This window comes from Nicotiana attenuata, chromosome 2 (genome assembly GCF_001879085.1).
Source record: "Nicotiana attenuata strain UT chromosome 2, NIATTr2, whole genome shotgun sequence".
NCBI lineage: Eukaryota > Viridiplantae > Streptophyta > Magnoliopsida > Solanales > Solanaceae > Nicotiana > Nicotiana attenuata.
The window spans coordinates 37113236-37123828 of record NC_031990.1 but is presented as its reverse complement, the minus strand read 5'-3'; the positions used below and the strand labels follow the sequence as shown (position 1 = coordinate 37123828).

General features: G+C 37.5%; 1 protein-coding gene across 1 annotated transcript; it reads left to right on the top strand.

Annotated features, from left to right (window-relative positions):
• LOC109207471 (periodic tryptophan protein 1 homolog) lies at positions 203-7149 on the top strand. The gene is made up of 16 exons (XM_019370404.1): positions 203-394; positions 1144-1346; positions 1780-1856; positions 1927-2022; positions 2125-2251; positions 3026-3084; positions 3161-3226; positions 4503-4573; positions 4675-4771; positions 5026-5100; positions 5215-5313; positions 5871-6014; positions 6097-6126; positions 6374-6436; positions 6584-6661; positions 6763-7149. The coding sequence occupies exons 1-16, from the start codon at positions 276-278 to the stop codon at positions 6844-6846; spliced, it is 1488 nt and encodes a 495-aa protein (XP_019225949.1). The 5' UTR covers positions 203-275; the 3' UTR covers positions 6847-7149.

Genomic DNA, 10593 nt, shown 5'->3' with positions numbered 1-10593 from the left:
CAGAATCCAACTGGTTATTTATGCAAAGCTGGTTATTTATATAAAGATTCTAATATAAGCAGGACCAAATGAGACCGGCCCAAAATTTATCGCGGCCCGCTCCGAATCATAATGAGATTATAATAATTATTTTAGCAATATACCCTTAGAAACTTCTCTTTATTTCGAAAATACCCTCGCTGTAAACATATAAAGTTTCTTGCAACTCCGACTCCATTAACCGCCGAATTTCAGCCTCCAGTGAAGATTTTTCATTTTTTGCTTGCTGTTTAAAAATGATAGCAGCTATTTCATGGGTTCCCAAAGGGGTTGCAAAGGCAGTTCCAGCTGCGGCTGAGCCCCCTTCTAAAGAAGAAATTGAAGAGCTTTTGAAGAGTGGTCTTCTTGATAAAAGGTATTATTATTATTATTATTAATTTTTTCTTTAAGTTTTTTTTTTGGCTGTGCCTCAAAGTAAATGATATTGACCGATTTAAGACCTAGTTTTTTTTGGAAATTTGAACTGAACTTGATACTATTATCGACAAGAGTGGGTTGCTCTAGCGGTGAGTACCCTCCACTTCCAACCAAAGGTTGTGAGTTCAAGTCACCCCTCGAGCAAGGTGGGAAGTTCATGCCGAGGGTGTATTGGAAACAGCCTCTCTAGCCCAAGGTAGGGGTAAGGTATGCGTACACACTACCTTCTGCAGACCCCACTAGTGGAATTATATTGTTGTTGTTGTTGTTGATACTATTATCATGTCTTGTGTCACCCTATAGATGAACTGGTCCGTGGGTTGAAACTATGGCCAGTGAAGGTGTTAAAAGGGGATGAGGTAGACCTAAAATCACAATGAAAGAAGTTGTCTTGAAAGAATATCAATTCGTTGTAATCAATGCAAACTTAGCTAAACATATTGCACAAATGAAAAAAAGCTTTAAATTTGTTAGACAACCTTTAATACTCCTATTATTACTATTTTATTATATGAGTTGAGGTTAAAGAAAGAAGTAAGGGTTTATATTACCTAACCCGATTTTGTTTGGGACTAAGGCATAGTTAATATATTTTTTGTATTGTATTGGAACTTAACTTGATACTTCCTTCTGTGAAATATTTGCTTTGCCTTACTCTTGAAGTCTGTTGCTTTATTTTCCTTGCAGTGAAGATAGTGATAATGAGGAAGCTGAAGAAGATATGAATGTTGATGAATTCAAGGAAAATGAGGATGATGAAGTTGCTGTTGCATTAGCAGCTGCTAATGCACTTGGAAAAGCTACAAAAGATGTCTCTCTAGGAACCGATGACATAGCAAATGGTTTAAAGGAATTGAACATGGAAAAGTACGATGATGATGAGGAGGCTGGTAACTCAATAACCCTGTTAGCTGATATGTTCATTTGGGTTGAATACTGTTTTTTCCCCTTCATTATAATATCTAACGTACTGGCGTGCCAAAGACTGATGTGCACTCGAGCACCGTGTTCATCTGGACCCAATACTTTTGAAACATAGCATAAATTTATGTATAAAAATTTCTCAATATTGCAACAAATGACAGATCTGAACCTATAATTTTAAGAATACAATGGGTTCAATACTAAAAAACTTAAAGATTGAACCCAGGAAAGTTAAATCCTAAATCCGACTCTACTGGCACCCATGGACTAGCTTAGTTTCCACTATGGCATATCAATTTTTACTTGGAAAGCTGTTCCTACTTTTATTCTTAACTGTCAAATTTTAAATGGATTTTGATTTAGTTTGCATCTCTCTTTGCATGTGTTTGGCATTGTCAGACATTGAGCTTTTCGGTTCGGGACTCAAAGACTTGTACTACCCAAGTAATGACATGGACCCGTATCTCAAGGATAAGGTTGCAGAATTACCATTTTGTTTCCCCCACGTTGGCTCCTTTGAAGTATTTACCATTTTACTTACTGCAGGATAATGACTCCGAGGAGGATGAGGACATGACAATAAAACCTGACGATTCTATTATAGTTTGTGCAAGGAATGATGATGATGTCAGTCATCTCGAGGCAAGTAAAACTTACTTCAGAGTTAATTATACTTTCATCTGTATGCCCCTGGTAATTTCATTTGGCCACCTTTAACTTTGCTACGTTCATCCGTGCCAGCAGATTTGGATTTTGGAAGTTTTATCAGATGGTACTGTAAACATGTATGTTCATCATGAGATTATTATTCCTGCGTTTCCTCTCTGCACAGCATGGCTCGATTGCCCTATTAAAAGTGGCGAGGGGAAAGGTAAGGTTCTGCTTGAAGTTGAGCTTGCTGCTGAAGCATTTTCTCTTAGTGGTTGTTGAACATATATAACTTTCAGAAGCAATTCTTTGACATCATTTTTACTTCTTATATTTCACTTCGTTATATATATATTTCATTTCTTTTGTCCAGATAATAATTGTTTGGACATGCTTTAATCGTTGACATAATTTTTTTGGCAAATGTTCATTAGCACTTTTTCTTCACTAAAAGCCCACTCTTTAGTTGCTTTTGCACTAAAGCCCTTGGCATCGGCACTTTCCTGTGCTTCTTTACCGTGGTAGATTTCAATAATTTCAGAGGCTATAAAAATTATGCTGCTCACTATATATAGGAGTACTGCTTTTTAAAAATTAGTATTAAGCTAAGAGATTCATTTGCCATATAAGATGACCTTTTAATAAAAATGCTATGATAAATTCTATTGAAGTTGCATTTCTCTCACCCTGCTTAGCCCTTTCTCTTGACCTGTAGCGTTTGGTAGAATGGCAGCCACCAGCACTACACACTTGTTTAGAAGGCAAACCTTTCAGAACCTTCCGCAAACATTAATTTGCGATCGGGCTATATACTCTTCCATTGTTTCACTCTTTTCTCCTCAGTATTTATTCTTTTCTTTTACCCATTTTACCACAGAAATTAGGCACAATGAATCTATTTGCTGCAGTTTGATCTTAGATTTGTATAAGTTGATCTTTGTATAATTGATGATGTACTTCCTTTGCTCATGTTAATAAATGAGTTATATGTTGATAGGGAACTTCATAGCTGTGGGCTCAATGGAACTAGCAATTGAAATTTGGGACCTAGACATAGTAAGTGACTGCACACTGATCTTGATGAAATCCTGACTCACTACTGATCGTATCCCTCTATCTTCATTCTTTGTAGTTGGATGAGGTGCAACCAGCTGCTGTATTAGGTGGAATCGCTGACGTAAAGAAAAAGGGGAAGAAGGTAACCTCTAATCCAATTTTCAATTGGAATGGTCTTGTATGCTAAGTCAGCTTGTTCAGCTGAAATTAGTTTTATATGTTAAAGGTAGAAAAAATGTGGACTAGTTTCCTGGCTTCTCTGTTGAATAAAGTAGTAGGTTAATTTCAACACTTGGCCATCACTGATGGTCATTGTTAGGCTATTATCTCTAGTAGTCCCAAGTTCCTTCTTACTTCATGCATGTAGGGCTGTCATCTTCCACTTATATATGCTTTGTTAATCAGTGGCGGAGCCAAGAATTTTACAAAGGGTGTTCAGCGTTTAATATATATTTATAAATAGTAATTTTTGACTTATATACATACTAGTATAATTTTGAATATACTCGTATAATTTCCTGAACTGAACACCCTTCACTCCATGTGGCTACGCTACTGCTGTTAATAAATTTCCTCCTCTCCTGTCCAAAGGAAACAAGAGCCGCGTATACGTCAACACCGATGTGGACCTTTTTTTGCGGGATACCCTACTAAACTGTTAAGAGTTGACTGCGTATAATTCAACGATTGGTGTCTCCATGCTGCAGTGTAACTCATTAATGCATGGATTGTTGCGCATGCCCGATTTTCACAATAGTACTGTATTTTCGTGCTTGATATGAGGTAGGAACTATCCATATTAGTAGTCTACGAGGCTCAAAATGATGCCCATGTGAGCAACTTGAGGTGCTGATGTTCTTGATATTGTTAGGCTCTAATGTATAAGAGGCTTGTCTGAGTATTCAAGCAGCTAGTTGGAACTGCAGTGTATTAGTTGTCGATTTCTGTTATTGGATGTCTTGAAGGGCTTGGACTTCAGTTCAACTGACATGTTCTTGGTTAACTCACTCTCTGCGCCTCTACTCTACACTATACATGCAATGCAGGGGGCAAGCGTATATGTGCCGAGGAGTCGATTATTGGCATTATTAGTTTCTATATTAAAAATTAAATTCACCAATTATATGGTTTGAAGAGAAACTACCTCTTCACCCATCAAAAGAAAAAGAGAAACGACCTTTAAATAACCATTTTGTTGTTTGTCATGGCAGCAAATCTGGTCAATTTTGTGAGAGTTATTTAAAACATACCAAATACCAGTGTTCAAACCTCATCTTTAGAAAATGAAAGAAAAGGAATGGTAGTTTGCATGGTGGATGGTCTTTACGATTTGATAATTTTGTGAACCCAAAACTTACTTCTTATGCCCAATTTACCTAATTCTACAAAAAAAAAAAAACAACTTTTTTTTCTTGTAGAAAACCATCAAATACAAAAAGGATAGCCACTCCGACTCAGTACTTGGTCTCGCTTGGAACAAGGAATATAGGTATGGATTTCTGATTGATCACTGATTGATCAGTGTATGATGTTTGTGTTAGAGAGGTATAGTCAAAGTTCATATGTTGTCTTGTCCAACATTCTACGCAGGAATATACTTGCCAGTGCTAGTGCTGATCAATCAGTCAAGGTTTGGGATGTGAATACCAGCAGCTGTACTGTCACTATGAACGACCATACTGACAAGGTAGAATCCGAAATTTTGTAGCATGTTGTTTAAACATCATATTGTTTTGTATCAAGGACCGAAAAACCCCTGATACACTTAATAGTCTTTTGTTATGTAGGAGACCTCTTCTGCATGTTAAAGTAAACAATATGCATTTACTATTCTTTGAAATTCTATCTGATTGAAATTGAATAATTTATAAAACATTAATCAGCAGCTTGCTTACAAAATTATGAAAGAAGCAAATTCATCATCTTGCTCTGCTTTGTCAGGTTCAAGCAGTTGCATGGAATCCATTTAAATCATCGGTTCTTCTGAGCGGGTCATTCGATCATACAGTTTGCTTGGTGATAAAGCTTTTCTCCTTCTTCCTTTTTGCTCCTTTTTTGTTTTGGAAAGCTAGGATTGTGGATTAGCTTCTAAGTTTAAGATGCTAATTCAACTTTCAACATGTCTTGCAGAAGGATGTGCGGTGTCCATCTCACAGTGGATTTAAATTTCCAGTTTCCGCTGACGTTGAAAGCTTGGCTTGGGATCCACATTCTGAGGATTCATTTGTGGTCAGTGCTTGCACTGTGTTTGTGACTTGCCCAATCTATGTTTCAAGGCATTGTTTGTTTAGTATGCTACGTGATTAGATAGTACCTTTAATTCTGTTATGGAAATCATTAGTGTGGACATTGTGAATAATTCTCTCAACATGGGGCCATTAGTATGGTAACTAAATTAAGGATGGGATTGTGTCTGTTGGTTAGGTAAATATACTGTGGAATCGGGGGTGGAATGACATTGAAATTATGTGCATATTAGTTTTATCTATTTGCTTGCTGAATTTTTTGACGCTTACTTTTATTTAATGCAGAAAAATAGAAGTTTATCTGTCTCCTAGTTCCTATGGACTAAAATGAAAACAAAAACTAGATAAATTCAATCTGCCATGTATCTTTTCCCCTTGGCCAAATCACTAAATTTCTGTTCCCTATAACTGTATAAGACCTAAAAGTTTTTTTTGTTAGGATGAATAAATCCGCTTTAAAATCTGCTTGGAGATTTTAATCTGGATGTGTATTGGACATTAGGAATTGCTAACCAGAGTAGAGTTTCGTAAAACTTTCAGGTCAGCTTGGAGAATGGTACAGTTACTAGTTTTGATATCCGTCTTGCTAGGTCTGATCCGACTTCCGCGAGGAAGCCAATTTTCACTATCCATGCTCATGATAAGGCAGTGTCATCAATGTCTTTTAGTCCTCTAGTCCCAGATGTATGTGAAACCTCTCTTTATTTTTTTGCGTTACCCTTTATTTCGTTTTTCCTTACTCATTTTCCCTTTGTATTTTGGGCAGCTTCTTGCAACTGGTTCCACAGACAAGATGGTACTTTCTTGTTGTCTCTGTTTGCTACTTATTACCTAGTTTTGATTTATTCCGGGGAATGAGAGCTATTCCACTAAAATTAAGGGCATCCCGGTACATTAAGCTCCCGCTATGCGCGGGGTCCCAAGAAGGCCGGACCACAAGGGTCTATTGTACGCAGCCTTACCTGCATTTCTGCAAGAAGATGTTTTCACGGCTTGAACCTGTGACCTTAATTCCACTAATTAATTTAATTAATCTGCTGCAGGTTAAACTATGGGATTTGAGCAACAATCAACCTTCTTGTATTGCAACAAGGAATCCAAAAGCTGTATGTGATTTGCAAATTTTGTGTGGTTGAATATTCATTTGATACATTTTTTTTTCAACCTTTCAAAAACACAAGGTTTTTTTAGAGGGTTATACATTTTGATTGATGTACTATCACGATGACCACTTTGTTTTATTTTATTATCAGGGAGCTGTCTTCTCTGTTTCCTTCTCAGATGATTGCCCCTTTTTTCTTGCTATTGGTGGCTCTAAAGGGAAGTTGCAGGTAAGTTGTATTCTCTTTGAAAGGGAAGTTTGTTGCTGCTCTAGTTTCTGTGTTTTTGGGCTGTAAATGACTGAGAAATTGTCTTCGCTTATCATTGGCAGCTATGGGATGTTTCTTCAGAAGATGCGGTGTTGAAGAGATATGGGAAATATGTCGCGCAAAAAGGACCGTTGCCCAAATCATAATGTGAATGTAGTTTCTAAATATTGGTTTTGAGTTATATAGTGAAAATATTAGCTAATCTGTCAATTTTGATTTGTGTTTTAGTAGGGTGGTTATTGGCTCCCATTATTTATCATACGAGCATGGTAAATTTTATTGTTGCTTGCCTGGGCCAAGGGACAGAGCAAGTGAAGAGTTTGGTGATCAAGATAACGAATCATCTCTTCCTATGTATTGAGTTGAGATATAGAATGGTTGGTTTGTTTTTTAAACATAACCTACACAAGATCAATGAACATGTAGTGGGGACCGGGTTCCGAAACTTAGTAAAGATTACAAAAGGTCGGGTAAATTTTAAAAATAGCCAGATTTATAACTGGTTGTTCAAAAATAGCCCAATTTCAAAAGTAATCGAAATTTAGTCACTTTTTATATAAAGATAAATTTGAGCGAAAATACTGTTCAAAACCTGGAAAATACTCCAGTATATTATGCTGGAGTTCCAGCATAAGTATACTTGAACTCCAGCATATTATACTGGAGTTCCAAAATAAGTATGCTGGAACTCCAGCATAATATGATGGAGTTCCAGCATAAGTACACTAGAACTCCAACATAATATACTGGAGTTCCAGCAAGTATATTGGTCCAGTATAATATACTGGAGTTTGGAGCACCGATGCTCCAGTCTCCAGTATATTATACTGGAGCCAGCAAAGTATACCGGTCCAACATAAGATGCTGGAGTTCATACACAAGTGCACCGAAATCCAGTATATTATGCTGGACCGGTCTCTATTGCAGCAAAATGGTGGCTATTTTTCATTGACTTGGTAAACGCTGGTTATTTTTGATTGACCAGTCCGAAAACTGGCTATACCGTGAAATTTAAACCAAAAGGTCGGCTGATTTCTTTCTATTTGTTGTTAGGCATTATCTTGTGTTGGCGAGAGGTACCAGGTTTCCAATGGTATAATAGTTGAGGTGTAGCTGTTCGGACACTATTGTTATCATAAAAAGAAGGCTAAATAAATAAAGCACCCCTTTAAGTTGTCCTCAACGATCAACTGAACACCTCAACTGGCCCTTTTACCATTTTGACACTTCAAGTAGCTACTAAGTATATCAAGTAAACACCCTAGTGCAGTAGACTATATGCGTGAATTACACTTGCCTAATGAATCAATTAAAAAGTGATACGTGTCATTTTGATTAAAACAAAAAAAAACCATCCGAACCCTTCCCCGCACGCTCGCCCAACCTAACTTCTCTTCTTCTTCACCTGAAATTGCAACACAGCAGCAACAATGAAAGAATCCATAATTGTATTTTTGATATTCAAATTCAAAAGGAGGCATTTGTCCATGTATGATGTGATTGAAAGCTTTCTGCAGACACAAAACAATTTCATGCCAATCAGATTTAGTTACTCCAACATAAAGAGAATTACCAGAGGGTTCGAAGAGAAATTAGGCGAGGGAGGTTATGGCAAAGTATATAAAGGAAGGCTTCGCAGTGGCATGGATGTAGCAGTGAAGATGTTGAGAAAGCCTAAAGCTGGTAGAGGACAAGATTTCATGAATGAAGTAGCTACCATTGGAAGGATTCATCATGTGAATGTAATTGGATATATTTGTTCCTCGCCTCATTCCTCCATCAAAGAAACCCAGATTTGATTTTGAGAGGAGAAGGAGATGTGAAAATTAGGTGGGGTCCATATTATTTTAGGAAAAAAAAAAGAAAAAACCTAATTTTAGGTAGGCAACTCGCGTCCGAGAGAGTACATTTCACACGATGGGGGCTGACATGATCGGGTGTTTAGTTGATCTTCTTTTGTGAATAAATAAAGTATCTAGCTGGAAATAACCTCAGTTGAAGTGTTCAGTTGATTGTTGAAGATAACTTAAAGGGGCGCTTTATGTATTTTGTATAAAAAGAAAGTGTAATATATTTTGTTAGGGAGGATTCTTAAATACTTTTACAAAGAAAACGATTTTATTGCCATCATTGCCATTTTTGTCGAAGATGCAACTGATATTATCTTTACATGTTGATTGCCTTTTTCATTGACTTAAGGTCTGTCCGTATAGACAGAGTTGTTTCCATTTTGATGATACATTTTTCTTATTAGTCCTTTTAAAAAAGAATGATATATTTTTATAATTAAAAATAATTCAACTTTAAACTCTTCATTTTTGTCACGACCCAAATCCTAACCTGTCGTGATGGCGCCTATCGTGGTACTAGGCAAGCCGACATTTCCAAAATACTTCCAACATTTAACAGAAAGATAATTAGAAATTTTAAATAACCGCAGTTTTCATAAAACGGGGGAAAAACCCAAAACACAAATGCGGAAAATAACTCCCGAATCGGCGTGTCACTGAGCTCATGAGCATCTATACATCACCGATCTAGAAAAGAAATGTCTACGAAAGTCTGAATCAAAATACAAATGAAAAAAAGAAGATAAGGAAGGAGAAACAAGGACTGCGAACGCCGCACAACTACCTCGTAATCTCCAAAGATCAACCGTGCACGATATCAATGCCCACCGTGTCCAAAAATACTTGGATCTGCATAGGAAGTGCATGGTGTAGCGTGAGTACAACCAACTCAGTAAGTAACAATAATACATATATTATGATACGCAACTCAGTAAGCAACTCGATCCATATATATACATATAGCTCATAGCTCGGCACTCAGGCCCTAACTCAGTCACCAACCTCTCCGGTCTCTCGGGCTCTCAGAAATTATAAAGATCAACCCAAACAGAAATAACATAGTGTATCAACAAGAAACAAGAAGAGACTGAGATATGATACACAAGTAAAATCGTGGTTGAGTACAAGACAACAATTAGCAAATAATTCAACAAGTACACGACCTCTCCGGGTCCCAAAAGTATCAACACATAGCCTAAACATGATTTCTAACATGATTAGCAGTCAAATTTTCTATAACATAGGGAGAGCATATGGCTAACAACAAGTTATTCAACTTTACAGTTCCACGGAATGGACCAAGTCACAATTCCTACGGTGCACGCCCACACACCCGTCACCTAGCATATGCATCACCTCCAAACCAATCACATGACGCATAATCCGGGGTTTCATACCCTCAGTTTCAGATTCTGGAACTGTTACTTACCTCAATTCGAGTAAAACTCTACTCCAATATGCCTTTGCCTCGCAAGTCGGCCTCCAAATATCCCAAATCTAGCCACAAGAAGTACAATACAATCAGTACGGGCTAAAGGAATCAATTCCACAAGAAAAATACAAAATTATAAGCCAAAATCCGAAATTGGCCAAAAGCCGGCCCCCGGGCCCACGTCTCGAAATCCAACAAAAGTCACAAACCCGAAAGCCCATTCACTCACGAGTCTAGTCATACTAAATTCATTAAAATCCGACACCAAATGACCATACAAATCCCCAAAATTAACTCTCCAAATCCCTAGCTTCAAACCCCAAAATTTCACCTCAAATTTACAACAACTAGGTGAAAATCAGTGGGAAAACATAATTATTGAAGAAAAGCGAACACAAGGAACTTACCTCAAGAATCCCCTTGAAAATCCTCTTAAAAACCTCCAAAATCCGAGCTCAAAATGTTAGAAATGGTGGAAATCTCGGAACCCTCGCTTATATCATTTCTGCCCAGGCTTTCCGCACCCGCGCAACTTAGCCGCTTCTGCAGCCTCGCAGGTGCGCCTCAAAGCCCGCTTCTGTGGCTAACTCTACACCTGTGTCCAAATTTCC